Below are 14,713 nucleotides of genomic sequence, written 5' to 3'. Positions count from 1 at the left end.
CATTCAAGCCCTTCAGTCCTCACTGTCACAGTGTTGGGGTTTAACCAGGTCAGCAGCTCAAATAACCACTCAGATGGTCACACACACCCCTCCCCCCACAGAGGCTTTGGGACAGAATTGGAAACAAAAAGGTAAAACTGTGAGTTGAGATAAAGACAGTTTAATAGGACAGAAAAGGAAGATGATGATGATGATGACAATGGAACATGCCAAAGAAGTGATGCACAGCACAACACACAGGCCACTGATGCTCAGCTAGTTCACAAGCTGTGGTCCTGCTGGTGGGAGAGCAGGAGAAGCCAAAAACATCCGTGTCTTGCCTCACCTCAGCCTCAACACCCAAAATGTCACCATGCTACAAGCAATACTCACATCCTAAATGTGAACCCCAGCACCAGACCAGCAGGAATATCATCTTTCTCTCAGGTGAAGTCAGGACACACAAGGACGTGGCTGTGAGTTGCCTTCCCAGCAGCCTGACCACCAAAGAGAAGAATCACCCCAAAGCCCATGTGTGTCTCCCAGCCCCACACCCCTTGACACTGATACTTTGGGATGTTCCCCTCTGGTCTCTCCAGGCCTTGTTCTTGCTCACTGGGGGAGAGGAGTCAACAGCAGTTACAACACCAATGGTGTTGAGGTAGCCATTGAAGGAAACCACCTAACTGCCATGCCAGGCCACAGGGCTGTGGAGGGCTGGGAATGATCTGACCCTCCCATTAGAACACCCCACCTTTAGGCCAACTGTCTCTTTCTCTGAGGGGTCCTTGTTGACCTGAGCGGTATAGTCAGGATGCCAGAGGGATGCAATATCATCCAGAGGGACCTGGACAAGCTGGATTGATGGTCCTGTGGTGGGGTGGTTTGACCCTGGTCAGTCCCAGTCCTCCACAGGGTCACCAGCCTCCCCCCAGCAAACCTGCTCCAGCACAAATCTCTCCCTTGCTCATCTCTGTGTCTCTGTCTCTCTCCATGGGCTGCAAGTGCTGGCAGGGGCTTGCTTCAGTGAGGTCACAGCAGCTCCTGTCTGTCTCCCCCTGCTCCATCCAGCGTGGAGCCTCTCCACTGGCTGCAGGTGGGGTCTCAGCCTTTTCCATGGGCTTCAAGGGGACACCCGCTCCACCATGGGTTTCTCGAAAGGCTGCAGAGGCATCCTTCACTCTGGCACCTCCTCCCCCCTTCCCTGGCTTTGGTGTCTGCAGTTTCTTACATCTTCTCACTCCCTTCGTTGTGACCATCACTGATGGGCTCGGCCTTGGTCAGCAGCAGGTCCGGCCTTAAGCCGGCTGGTCTTTGCTCTCTTGGGCCTGCAGAGAGCTTCTGGCTGCTTCTTGCAGAAGCCACCCCTGCAGCCCCCCTTCTCCACCAGAACCCAGCCAGGCAAAACTGCAACAGCTGTCCAGAGAGGTGGTGGAGGCCCCATCCCTGGGGGCATTCAAGGTCAGCCTTGATGAAGCTCTGAGCAATCTGCTCTAGTTACAGGTGTCCCTGCTCACTGCAGGGGGGTCGCACTAGATGACCTTTCAAGGTCCCTTCCAACCCAATGCTTTCTGTGATTCTGTGACCTCCAGAAGTGCCCAGCACTCCCACGGTGTCTCTGTGTTATCCAGCAGTCCAGTGAAGAAGAAACCCTGGGGCATGGAAACACTGCTGAAGGTTGTCTGTGGGGAGCTGCAGTAAGCCCTCCACATCCCTGGCTGAGAGCTGAGACCCTCATAAACCACCACCAGCCAGGTGAGGGGTTTAGAGGTGTGAGCTTGGAAACCAGCTCCCTCTGCCCTCAGTAGTGTCCAGTTTCTTCTTGGAGGAATGTCTGGATGCCCCTCATCTCAGAGAGGTGCCAGTGCAGGGCAGCTGGAACAAGGAGTGATGGACAGTCTGGCTGTCCTGACACTGCATCAAAGGACAGTCCCCTGCATCACGTGATGCACAAGATTTCACTTGGAGTGCAGTGGACATGCCAGGGCTTTCTGCCTTAGAAGCAGTCCTCAGCTTGGTGGGGCAACTTGAACTGAAGAAACCAAAATCTGCCCCCACAGCCCTGCTCTGCCAGCTGTCAAACTGGGAGAACAATGCTGAAAAGCTCGTTGATCCCTCGAGTGGGTTTGACCTGAGATCCCCCCATGTTCCTATCGACCTACTGATGCAGGGCAGGACTGGCTTCTCCAGAGCCTGCAGCAGCCCCACCTCTGTGCAGGGGATCCAGGTGCCCTCTGTGTATCACTCCTGGTAACACCCTCAACCAGCACCAGGCAGAGGTGACACATCTTGAAAAGAGAGGGGCATTTTGGGAGGATCCCATGGGAACTGGGAGAGGTTGTCCTCTGAGAAGTCTGCTGTGACTTGTAATTCCGTAATTCTATTTTCTGCCTTGCACAGGTCCCCATATGCATGTGGAAAAAATGTGCAACAGCAGCTCCATCAGCCAGATCCTCCTCCTGCCCTTTGCAGACACATGGGAGCTGCAGCTCCTGCACTTCTGCCTCTTCCTGGGCATCTACCTGGCTGCCCTCCTGGGCAACGGCCTCATCATCACTGCCATAGCCTGTGACCACCACCTCCACAGCCCCATGTACTTCTTCCTCCTCAACCTCTCCCTCCTCGACCTGGGTGCCATCTCCACCATCCTCCCCAAATCCATATTCAATTCCCTGTGGGATGTGAGGGCCATCTCCTATGCAGGTTGTGCTGCCCAACTCTTTTTCCTTCCCTTCTTTATGTTAGGGGAGTATTTTCTTCTCACCATCATGGCCTACGACCGCTACGTGGCCATCTGCAGACCCCTGCACTATGGGACCCTCCTGGGCAGCAGAGCTTGTGTCCACATGGCAGCAGCTGCCTGGGGCGGTGGGTTTGTCACTGCTCTGCTGCACGCTGCCAACACGTTCGCTCTGCCGCTCTGCCAAGGCAACGCCCTGGGCCAGTTCTTCTGTGAAATCCCCCAGATGCTCAAGCTCTCCTGCTCAGGCACCTACCTCAGGGAAGTTTGGCTTCTTGCAGCCAGCGTCTCTGTGAACTTGTGGTGTTTTGTGTTCATCGTGGTGTCCTACGTGCAGATCTTCAGGGCCGTGCTGAGGATCCCCTCGCAGCAGGGACGGCACAAAGCCTTTTCCACCTGCCTCCCTCACCTGGCTGTGGTCTCCCTGTTCATCAGCACAGCCGTGTTTGCCTACCTGAAGCCCCCCTCCGTCTCCTCCCCACCCCTGGACCTGGCGGTGACTGTTCTGTACTCGGTGGTGCCTCCAGCAGTGAACCCCCTCATCTACAGCATGAGGAACCAGGAGCTCCAGGACGCGATCCGGAGCGCGGTGCCACGGACATGTTTCCAGCAGTGGTAAAGTTCCTGCTTCTTTCTCCAAGGTGCTCCAGGTGTCTTCCAGAGCAGTTTGAGCTTGCTGTCTTCTCCTTATTGTTATTATAATTACTTCTGTGATAATGGTCCTACCAGAGTGTCAATGTTCCACCTGCTTTTGCCAAGGCACGCCCCTCTGGAGCCTCTATAAAGATGTTAGAGCGTGGGTCAGAGCTGAACCTCTCGCAGCATCTCTGTCATCAGACAGGATCTCCTCTGTGTCATGTGTTAACAACGGGTTCATCTTCCAGCAGGCATTCCAAAAGTAGGCATCACCAACCACGTTGTGGCCAGGACAGTTGCTCTGCACACCTGGAGTGTTGTTTGCTCAACACCTCTTGGCCATGCTGTGACCGTTAAGATTCTGGACTCCTCGGTGTCTAGTGACGCTGGAGGTGATGGCTGGTGACACTGAGTGGCATATCCGTGGCTGTCACACACTGGAGATGGCAGATGTCATTTACAAGGGGAAATTGGAGCTTCTTGGAGATGCTGCACATGGGTCAGGGCAACCCCAGCACAACAAGAGGCTATGCAGGGGCTGAGAGCAGCCCGAGAAGGGTTTGGGTATTGGTTGATGAGAAGCTCAACCTGACCCGTCTGTGTGTGCTGGCAGCTCAGGAAGCCAACTGTTAGACCAGCGGGTCGAGGTGGGGGATTCTGCCCCTCTGCTCCACTCTAGGGAGACCCCCTGGCAGCGCTGCATCCAGCTCTGGGTCCCCAGGACAAGAAGGACACACAGAGCTGTTGGAGTGAGCCCTGAGGAGGCCACAGAGATGATCCCAGAGTTGGAGCCCCTCTGCTCTGGATCCAGGCTGGGAAAGCTGGGCTGGCTCAGCCTGGAGAAGAGAAGGCTGCTTCTGGAGAGACCTCTGACTTGGGAGACCTCCAGTCCTTCAAGAGGCTCCAGGAATGCTGGAGAGGGGCTGGTGACACGGGCAGGGAGGGAGAGGCCCAGGGGAATGGCCTTCAGCTGCAGGTGGGCAGCTGGAGAGGAGCTGGGAGGCAGAAATCCTTCACTGGGAGGGGGCAGGCCCTGGCACAGGGTTCTCAGAGACATTGGGGCTGCCCTGTATCCCTGTCAGGGTTCAAGGCCAGGTTGGATGGGGCTTTGGGTACCCTGGGGTAGTGGAGAGTGTCCCACAAACCATGATAACTATTAATGTCTACAACAGGGCAGTAATCCACCCAGAAAATGCACCAAAAGTGTTTCCAAACCAGGTGTCTTCATCTCCTGGAGGTTTTCCCGAAGAGGTGGTGACACATTAGGAATTGCATTCCTCCCCCCATTGTAGGTCCTCAGCACCCAACGTCCCTCAGACACCTGGTCAGGTGCTCCAAGCATCCCAGCTGGGGCAGGAGGATGCTCTTCTGGCAGGTGATCTGCAGGTCCTGCCTGGGAGCTGGAGGCTCAGTGGCTCTTCTGGGCTCACACTGCCCTCTCCTGACAGTTCAGAGTGGAGACATCCCCAGAGCTCCTTCAGCTCTGAGACCTCGAGTTACAGAATCACAGAATGCTCTGGGTTGGAAGGGACCTTTGAAGGCCAGCAAGTCCACATCATGTCGTGTCATGTGTTGTGTCCCTTTCCCCCACCCCCAATGACCATGGACACCTTTCACTGTATCAAGTTGCTCAGAGCTTCACCAAGCCTGACCTTGAATGCCTCCAGGGATGGAGCCTCCACCACCTCTCTGGGGAGCCTGGGCCAGTGTCCCACCACCCTCAGAGGGCAGAACTTCTTCCTCATGTCTCACCTAAACCTGCCCTGCTCTAGTTTAAAACCATCACCCCTCATCCTATCTCTCCAAGACCCTGGGAACAGTCCTTCCCAGCTTTCCTGTAGATCCCTCCAGGGACTGGAAGGAGCTGTGAGGTCTCCCCTGAGCCTTCTCTTCTCTGGGCTGAACAGCCCCAACCCTCTCCGCTGCCTTTGTAAGAGAAGTGCTCCAGCCCTCTGATCATCCTTGTGGCCTCCTCTGGACCTGCTCCAAGAGGTCCGTGTCCTTCTTGTGCTGAGGGCTCCAGAGCTGGATGCAGCGCTGCAGGTGGAGTCTCAGCAGAGCAGAGGGGGAGAATCACCTCTCTCGAGCTGCTGGCCACACTTCTGCTGATGCAGCCAGGATGGGACTGGCACATCACTGGGTCATGTACCCCAAGTCCTTTTCCACAGGGCTGCTCTATCCCATCACCCCCCAGCCTGTATTGGTAGTGAGGTCTGTCCTGACCCAAGTGGAGGACCTTGTTGAACTGCATGGGATTTGCATGAGCCCATCTCTTCAGCATGTCCAGGTCCCTCTGGATGACATCCCATCTCTCTGGTGTGTTGCCCTTCCGCTCAGCTTGTTGTCATCTGCAAACTTGCTGAGGGTGCACTCGGTCCCACTGTTGATGTCATTGATGAAGGTATTAAACACCACTGGTCCCAGTACGGGACCCTGTCATGGGTCCAGGAGGGGAATGGGCAAGGTGGAAACTTGATTCTGGTTGAGTTCTGGGGGCACTTGAGTGGGTGAGGAATACTTTGTGCTCTGGTTCATGTGGCTTTAGAGTTCTGGGTCATAAGATAAGGGACAGGAGTGGTTGGTCAGTCCCCAGTCCTGGGGTGGCTGCAGGGATGCCAACATCCCACTGGGATGGAAGGCTCTGGGGTTTGGGCACCACTGGGCTTGGCCCAGGCATTGGGAACCTGATGGAGGGGAACATCTAGGTTCTACTTTAGAGGCTAGAAAGCCTCTTAGTTTCATAGAATCATCAAAGTTGGAAAAGACCTTCAAGATCATCAAGTGCAACCTTCAGCCCTACACACTTGTAACCTCTAAACCATCCCCTGAAGCACCATATATATGTGGATTTTGAACAGCCCAAGGGATGATGATTCCACCTCCCTGGGCAGCCTGTTACAAAGCTTCACCGTTCTCTCAGTGAACATCTCTCAGTCTCTCAGGCCCATACTGGAGGAAAGGATGGAGTGACATCAAACTGGGAGTAGTGCCTGACATGCCTGGAGGCTGTGCTGTCATCCAGCAAGCTCTGGAAAGGCTGGAGAGCTGGGCAGGGAGTGATCTTACTGAATCCAAGGAGGATAAGTGCAGGGTCCTGCACACAGGGAGTTATACCCCCCAGCACCAGGACAGTTAGGGGTGAGCTGCTGGGAAGCAGCTCTGGGGAAAAGCCCTGGGAGTGCTGGTGGGCACCAAGCTGACCATGACCAGCAACGTGTCCTCATGGCCTAGAAAGCCAATGACATCCCGGGGGGTATCAAGAGAAGTCAGGGAGGTTCTCCTGCCCCTCTGCTCTATCTTGGGGAGGCCTCATCGGGAATAGTGTGGGCAGTGCTGGGCTCCGTGGGGCAGGAAGGACAGGGAGCTCCTGGAGTGGGAACAACAATGGGCCATGGAGATGCTGAGGGGACCAGAACATCTGTTAAGCCCAGAGAAGAAAGGACTGAGGGGGATCTTCTCAATGCTCATAATGCCACTCTACCACTCACCTCCTAAGCAGGACAGGGAAGAGAAAATACATATTGAGAGTCTTATGGGTCGAGATAAGGTCAGGGAGAGATCATTCTGCAATTAGCATCATGGGTAAAACAGACTGAGCACGGGATAAAATGCATCTAATTTATTAACCCAATCAAAACAGAGCAGGATAATGAGAAATAAAATCAAACATTAACACCCCTCTCCTCACCCTTCCCTTCTCCCCAGGCTCAACTTTATTCATGATTTCTCTCCTTCCTCCCACTGAGTAACACAGGGGGATGGGGGGAACAGGGAATGGGGGGTTGTGGTCAGTTCATAATGCATTGTCTCTGCTGCTTCCTCCACGTACTTCCCCTGCTGCACTGTGAGGTCCCTCTCACAGGAGACAGTCTTCCACAAACTTCTAGAAACATGAGTCCTTTCCCACAGGGCTTTAGCACTTCCCCAGCTGCCCCAGCGTGGGTCACTTCCATGGGGTACAGACCTTCAGCATGAGACTGCTCCAGCCTGATCCCCCAAGGAGTCACAAGTGCCCCAGCAAACCTGCTCTGGTGCAAGACTCTCTCCACAGGCTGCAGGTCCTGCCAGGAGCTTGCTCCAACATGGGCTTTCCACAGCATTGTTCAGGTGTCTCCAACTGCTCCAGCATGGGGTCCTCCACGGGCTGCACATGGGCTCTCTGCTCCCCATCATCTTCCATGGGCTGTAGAGGGACAACCTGCCTGGCCATGGTCTTCTCCAGGGGTTGCAAGGGAATCTCTCATCTGGAGCACCTCCTGCCTCTCCTCATTGACCTTGGTGGCTGCAAAGTTTCTCATATCTTCTCACTCATTTCTCTGGCAGCAAAAAGCTGACACTTGCTGGATTTTTCCTTAAATACATTATCACAGAAGCACTACCACAGTCACTGACTGGCTTGGTGTTGATCAGCAGTGGGTCTGTCCTTGAGCTGGCTGGTATTGACTCTATCAGACCAGAAGGAGGCTTCTAGGAGCTTCTTGCAGAAGCCACCCCTGTGGTTGTCCCCCAAACTTTGCCTCACAAATCCAAAACACAGGAAAGCCAGGCTTCAACAGTCACAACAGTTGCTCCAGAAGACAAAAGTCATAAATAACGAAGGTCCCATTTTCCTCCTTCCTCTCAGCTTTTATGGTCGAGCAGACACCACATGGTTTGGAATATCACTTTGTTTTTTGGGGTCAGTTGTCCTGTCCCCTCCCAAGGTCTTGCCCACCCACAGCTTACCAGAGAGGGGGATGCTGGAGAGACAGCCTGGATGCTGGGCCAGCCCCACTCCCCAGCAGCCAAATCCCTGAGCTGGTACTAACACCATGCTTAATCCCAGTGCACAGCATGGCCAGGGCTGCTGGAGGAAAATGAACTCCACCTTCAGATCAAACTCAATACTAAACATGACACCACACTGGGTGCTGGGAAGAAATCCAGCTCTATCTCATGGAGAATGAGCAAAGCCCATGATCCAAAGCTGGGAAAAAAGCACATGAACTGATGCTACACTGCTGGCTCTTCCTCAGCCAGAAGATCCACCAGCGCAGCACCGTGTGCTGGCACAGTGTGATCAGCTCTCTGCAGGCAGCTCCTAGTCTCTACATCTGCTGAGAGTGCAGGTGCCACATCCAGCTGCCCCGGTCGCTCATGGAACAGTAAGACTGTGATCACTGCAAGGATGGCAGGAAGAGACAGTGTCACCCAGGGAAAAGACCCTGTCCCCAACCCTCTGATATGGTGGTCTCAGTGTCCCCCACCAGCAGCCCAGTGTCGCTCTGATCATGGGTCTCAAGGGGGAACACAGAGAGCTGGGTCTGCCCCACCCACCCTCCAGTCCTATGTCATACCTTTGGCCAAGCTGCCAGAGCTCCCATCTGTGCCTACAGGGGAAAAACATCTGCGAGCTGCCACATCCTGCTCACTGTGGGCACAGTGCACATAAGAGAAGAGAGGAAGAGGCATCAGCATCCGCCATGTGTAACCCTCAGGCTTGGGGCCTCCTAGAGCACTGCAGCTTGTGCCCACAGCCCCTGCCAGCCCCATGGCCTCTGCCTTCCTCCAACACCCCGGGGCTTTACCTGATCTGCGCTTCCAGATGATGAATCCAGTGATGGCAATGACAGCCAGGATGGCAAGGGGAACAACCACCCCCAGCACAATGGTCAATTGGTTGGACTCTGGCTCTGGGGAAGAACAGGGCTGTGAGGAGGGGGAAAGCAAGGGAAACTGCCCTAGCCCACCTCTCCACGTGCCCAAGGCCAACAGACTTACCCCACACAAAGACCCCTGGCTCGCCCAGGCTGGCGTGCTCCACACGGCACCGGTACTTGTCCTGCTCCCCAGGAGGGGCCTCGATGGACACCCAGGTGTAGTAGGTGCCGTCGCTGTTGGGCACGATGCTGCCCCGCTGGGTCTCCTGGTCCATGACCTCACCGTCCTTCAGCCAGCTGATGGTGATGGGCCGTGGGTAGAAGCCGTAAGCGCGGCAGTGCAAGGTCAGGTTCTCCTGGGTCTCCTTCTTAGACACCTGGACCGTGGGGGGCTCTGGGGAGGGGGTGGCAGTGAGGGCTGGCACCCACATCCACGCTGGTCCCTCCCCAGTGTCCCCATCGCCCCTCACCTTTCCTCTCCAGCACGGCCTGCCCATAGCTCACGTATTTCATCAGCCACCCAGGGCAGGTGTTCTCCAGGTAGTCCTTCATGTGCTTAATGGCAGTCCTGTCTGTCTCCCAGTTCTTCTTGGTGATTTGTGCTGCTGGATCTGCTGCAGTGAACGTCATCGTGTCCATGTCGAAGGCAATGAAGTCCCTCCCATCATAGGCAATTTGCCAACACCCCCTGGTGCTATTGTCCTCCAGGAGGTCACAGCTGACTATGCTCTGCAGTGTGTGAGCCCCTGAAACACGACCAGAGAGATGGGCCTGAGGGACTGCTGCAGCCCTGGGCATTCAGTGGGGCAAGGCCCCCTAGCAGCACCCCCCACTCCATCTCTATGTGATCCCCAAGGGAATTGGGCACCAACATGAGAGCTGCCTCCATCCTGCCCAGGGCCCACAGCACTTGGGGCATCACGTAAAGCTGTGACGCAGAGCCCCTGGACCCAGGGCATGGCTGAGCTGGCACCCAGCCCCACAGAACCCTGGAACCGCAAGGGGATGGGACAGAGTCCTGAATGCTGGATGAGCGAGCAGATAGGAGATGGCATGGGTTGCAGGAGCCCCTCTGGCTCTGGGGTAGGGTGTGCAAAGGAATGGTGAGGGGCTGGGACACAGCGTGGGAGTCCCTCTGGTTCTGGGGGTATTCACTGCCACGGGATGGTGAGGGCTGTGATGTGGCAGCCAGGCCTGGGATGGGGGCTGGGCATGGTGGGGAGAAGGCCAGAATGTGCTTTGTGGGGCACCCAGAAGCCTCCCTGGCTCTGGCACAAAGGATCCCATGGAGTGTGGGGTGAGGAGACAGGGTTGCTTGGAGTGCTCTGCCAACAGCACTGGGCTGGGAAGGATTGGCACATCACAGGGCAGTGGCATGAGGAAGGGTAGTGTCTTCATGGGGGAGAAGGGAATGGAGATCTCCCATCCCACAGAGTCCCATCCCAGCCCACACTCACCCCCACTCTGGTTGTAGCGGCTCTGCAGTGTGTCCAGGTTCACTGTGGAAATCTCCTGATTGGTCTGCTGGTCCCAGTACTGCTGGTACAGGTTGGCCACCATCCAGTCTGCCAGGGGCACCATCCTCCTCGTCTCACTGTCGTAGCGCACAATGAGGTTCCCGTCCACATACACCATGGACACAAACTGGGGTACCCCCGGGCTGGGCTCTGACACTGCGGTGTGGAAGTAGCGCAGGGAGTGGAGCTCTGTGGGGACACAGCGGACAATGAGGGGTGGGGGGTGCAGGGTGAGGGTGCCCATAGTGAAGGTTTGGGCAGGATTGGGTGGTGAGCCTGGGTGGGGGTCCCAGAGCAGCAGATTGGGGGTGTGGGGTGCAGCTTCAAGGTGAAGTGTCTGTTGGGGAGGGGTATGTGTCCAGGAGGGGATCCTACTTCCCATGAAGGGAAGACAGGGGTCCTGGTGATGAGGAAAGGGGGGCCATGGCAGTGAAAAACCCAAGGTTCCCAGGAAGGGGATCCAAGGGTGTCCCTGGCATCAAAGAGAAACAGATCTGTGGGAGCATCTTGGAATGGGATGGAAATGGTTGGAAGGGGATGGAAGGGGGTGTAAGGGGAGTATTCCAAGGGGGCACCTGGTGTTCAGGGATTGTGACCGGGGGTCTCTGTGCCCTGGGGTGGTCTGGTGCACAGGGAATGGAGAACAGTTGTCAAGAAACAGGATCCAGGGGGGTTCCTGGGTCCCCATCCGCACTCACCGCACGCTGCCCAGCCAAGGATCCCCAGCAGCAGCAGCCCCAGTGCCTGGCCCGGCCCCATCGCTCATCGCTCCACTCTGGGTCCCCAATGTCATGAGAATAAGGAGCCCTGCTCTGGGACAAACTTTGCCACAAGCCCCGCCCCTCACCCCGCGATTGGCTCTGCCACCACCCACCAGCCAATGGTAGCCTGAGACGCTTCTAACCAGTGACTTCCCCACAGCACCACCCAGTCCCCACACGCCCCCCTACCCGTCCCCTCCTCAGAGCCCCAGAGCCCTCCATGGCCCCATATCACCTGTATCTCCCAGCCTGGGGACACCCCTGGGGCCCCCAAGTCGCAGATCTCCCCTCCACCCCAGCCCTACTCTCCTCCCCTTGCCCTGGGGCACTCCGAGACCCCCAGACCTGCCTGTCCCAGAGGGAGCCAGGTGCCTGGTGCCCCATGGCTCTCCCCACCCAGCTCTGACACCCTCGGGGTTTGTGGGTGAAATAGATGGGTCAAGTGTGAAAACCACCTGGGGAGCGTGGGCAAACCCCAGGGCTTGAGGGAGCTGTCCCTTGTCCCCGCTGTCCCTCATGCACTGGGTTACTTGTGCCCTCCATCACCTTTGTCCAACATGCCTTGGGTCTTGCAGCGCTCCTGCCTGGCACTGTTTCTCTTGCATCTCCTGTGCAGGTCCATCAGCTTACCAGTCCAAACCAGCAAAACCACCTTCCAGAAGGATCTGGACTATCTTCTGTCCTGTCTCAGAGAATTCCTCTGCTCTCCTGCCCCATACGATGATATGGGATCTGGGGGTCCTGGTTGATGACAGGTTGGCCATGAGCCAGCAGTGTGCACTGGTGGCTAAGAGAGCCAATGGGATCCTGGGATGTATCAGGAAGAGTATGTCAAAGGAAGTGATGCTCCCCCTCTACACTGCCTTGGTCAGGCCCCACCTGGAGTACTGTGTCCAGTTCTGGGCTCCCTGGTATAAAAAAAACCAGGGACCTCCTGGAGAGGGTCCAGAGAAGGGCCACGTAGATGATTAGGGGCCTGGAACATCTGCCGTATGAGGACAGGCTGAATGAACTGGGACCGTTTAGTCTTGAGAAAAGAAGACTTAGGGGGGACCTAATAAGTGTTTATAAATATCTTAGACATGGGATGCAAGGTGAATTGGCCAGCCCCTTTTCAGTGGTCTGTGGGGGCAGGACTAGGGGCAATGGCTGTAAACTGGAGCATAGGAAATTCCGCACCAACATGCGGAAGAATTTTTTCACAGTGAGGGTGACAGAGCCCTGGAATAGGCTGCCCAGGGAGGTGGTGGAGTCTCCTTCACTGGAGACATTCAAGTCTCGTCTGGATGCCAATTTATGTACTATGAGATCGGGAGCCTGCTTTGGCAGGGGGGTTGGACCCGATAATCTCTTGAGGTCCCTTCCAACCCCTACGATTCTGTGATTCTGTGTTGTCATCAGTGTCCTGCAGGTGCTCTGGGGCTTCACTCACTCCAGCGTAGTTGGGGTCAACCCATGGCAGATGGTGGGGCTGTTTCCACCCCTGGGGCAGTCGATTCCAGGTGGACTGGGCACCCTCCCAGGGACAGCAAACTGGTCCCTGCTCTCTGCTGCCAAAGGCATTCAGAAAAATCCGGTAGTGATATCAACTGGGGCGTCCCACTGCGCTGCCTCTGACTCCAGTTCCTGCTGGAGCTCCAGCATGTCCAGCACAACAGCGCTTGTGGGCAGGGTGACTCCATCCAGCCCATGACAGCCTGCTGTCAGCCTCCACTCTCCACTGGACTTCACACTGTTCTTAACAGAGGAAGCTCTCCGTGCCTGCACACATCAAGGGTCTGAGTCCAAGCAGGCGCAGAACACCCAGTGCCCACCTGAGCAGGGGGTACCCAGGCTGGGTCTCACCTCCCCAGTACCCAGGAACGAGCACCCAGAGCCCAGGGGGACAGGAGGGCAGGGCTGCTGCCCATCCATCCCAGAGCTGGCTCAGTGGGCACAGCTCCAGCAGCGCTCGGCAGGGCCCCAGCCACGGGACACGGGGAAAGCTGGGAACTCCGAGCGGGTCGGTGCAGTGTGATACGAGGAGGACACGGGCACAGCCCGGTGCCTGGATACTCCCCGCTGCTGATGCACGGGCTGAGCCCATCCTAGGGCCAGACTGTTCACCCTGGGGGAGCTGGGGGTGGCCGGGCAAAGCAGCTCCTGCCAGGACACTGCCCAGAAGGGCTCCCGACTCCCACTGACTCGGCACGGCTGAGCCACAGCGGGAAGTGGGGAGTCACAAGCACCAGTTCGCAATGGGCAGTGGGGAAAAGGAAGGGGGACATGGGGAGCACTGAGGGCTCGTGGAACCTAAACCTAGAGAAACAGACCCCACAGCCTTCCACACACACATCCCCACCGTTGCCCACATGCTCAACGTACACCAAACGCACAGCAGCAACTCACACCAGAGCAGCAAGAGCCCGTCCTCAAGGTGGGCACAGGGGAAGGACAAGGGCTGGAGGGACAAACACAATGAGCGTTAAGAGTCAGCAAAGCTGCAGTCACCTTTGGGCAGAGGCAGGAGCTGCTGGTAGAAATGCAATCCCTCAAGAGGGACCTTCTGTTTCACTTGCAGCAGATCTGTGCTCAGAGGCTCACAGTTTCCGTTTGTGTAAAACCCAGTTTAAAACCACCTTCTATGTTCAACAACCATTCTCTTTGTGGTTTTTTGTTGGTTTTGTGGCGGTTTTTTTCCTGTGTAACTGTCCTGCCCTGTTGTGTAAGGTTCTGTGACAGTTGCTAATTCCTTACAATTAGAGTTAATGTTGATCTTGCAGTGTGTGTAGTGCTGTGTTTGGGATTTCGGGTGTTGGTACCACCCTGATGGTTTAATTCATAGAATCATAGAATGTCCTTTTTAAAGCCATGCAATTCTTTTGTCCCTTTCATAGAATCATAGAATGGTCTGGGTTGGAAGGGACCCCAAGGATCACAGAGCTCCAACCCCCCTGCCACAGGCAGGGGCCACTACCTCAGGCCTGGATCTACACAAGGTTGCCCAGGGCCCCATCCAACCTGGCCTTGAACACTTCCAGGGACGGGGCATCCACTACCTCTCTGGGCAGCCTGTTCCAGCCCCTCACCACTCTTTCTGTAAAAAGCTTCCCCCTAATATCTAATCTAAACCTTCCTTCCTTTAGTTTTAATCCATCTCCCTTGTCCTGCCATTGTCCATCCTTTTAAAAAGTTGAATCCTCTCCTGCTTATAAGCTCCCTTCAGGGACTGAAAGGCTGCAATGAGGTCCCCCCACAGCCTTCTCTTCTCCAGCCAGCTGGGTGCTGGCTTTAGGCAATTACCACCCAGCATCTGTCTCTGCACTGACTAAATCCAGTCCCTCTGCTCTGTGTGTGTGTTGGTGTCCTGCGCAGTGGGTCACGATATGGCTTTTGGGACAGCCATGGGTCTTGCTTGCCAGCACACTGTGTCCCCTGATGCCTCTTTTCTGTCCACATCAC

The 14,713-nt window shown here is 56.0% G+C and overlaps 3 protein-coding genes across 3 annotated transcripts in view; 2 read left to right on the top strand and 1 right to left on the bottom strand.

Annotated features, from left to right (window-relative positions):
- The window catches only part of LOC311202930 (butyrophilin subfamily 1 member A1-like), a gene marked incomplete at both ends in the record, with an annotated part of 517,675 nt that overhangs the window by 49,192 nt on the left and 453,770 nt on the right, over nucleotides 1-14,713 (top strand). The window lies entirely within an intron of this gene.
- On the top strand, nucleotides 2,403-3,338 carry LOC311202858 (olfactory receptor 14C36-like; the record flags this gene model as incomplete). The annotated part of the gene is made up of 1 exon (XM_084277508.1): nucleotides 2,403-3,338. The coding sequence occupies one exon, from the start codon at nucleotides 2,403-2,405 to the stop codon at nucleotides 3,336-3,338; it is 936 nt and encodes a 311-aa protein (XP_084133634.1).
- LOC311202857 (class I histocompatibility antigen, F10 alpha chain-like) lies at nucleotides 8,348-11,270 on the bottom strand (the record flags this gene model as incomplete). Its single annotated transcript, XM_084277507.1, has 6 exons — nucleotides 8,348-8,514; nucleotides 8,923-9,027; nucleotides 9,116-9,388; nucleotides 9,465-9,740; nucleotides 10,452-10,700; nucleotides 11,210-11,270. 6 exons carry the CDS (start codon nucleotides 11,268-11,270, stop codon nucleotides 8,348-8,350), a joined length of 1,131 nt encoding a protein of 376 aa, XP_084133633.1.

The sequence above is a fragment of the Gallinula chloropus genome (genome assembly GCF_964237585.1).
Source record: "Gallinula chloropus genome assembly, chromosome: 32".
In the NCBI taxonomy this organism is placed as follows: Eukaryota; Metazoa; Chordata; class Aves; order Gruiformes; family Rallidae; genus Gallinula; species Gallinula chloropus.
The sequence above is the reverse complement of the archived record's forward strand: the minus strand, read 5'-3'. Positions and strand labels throughout refer to the sequence as shown.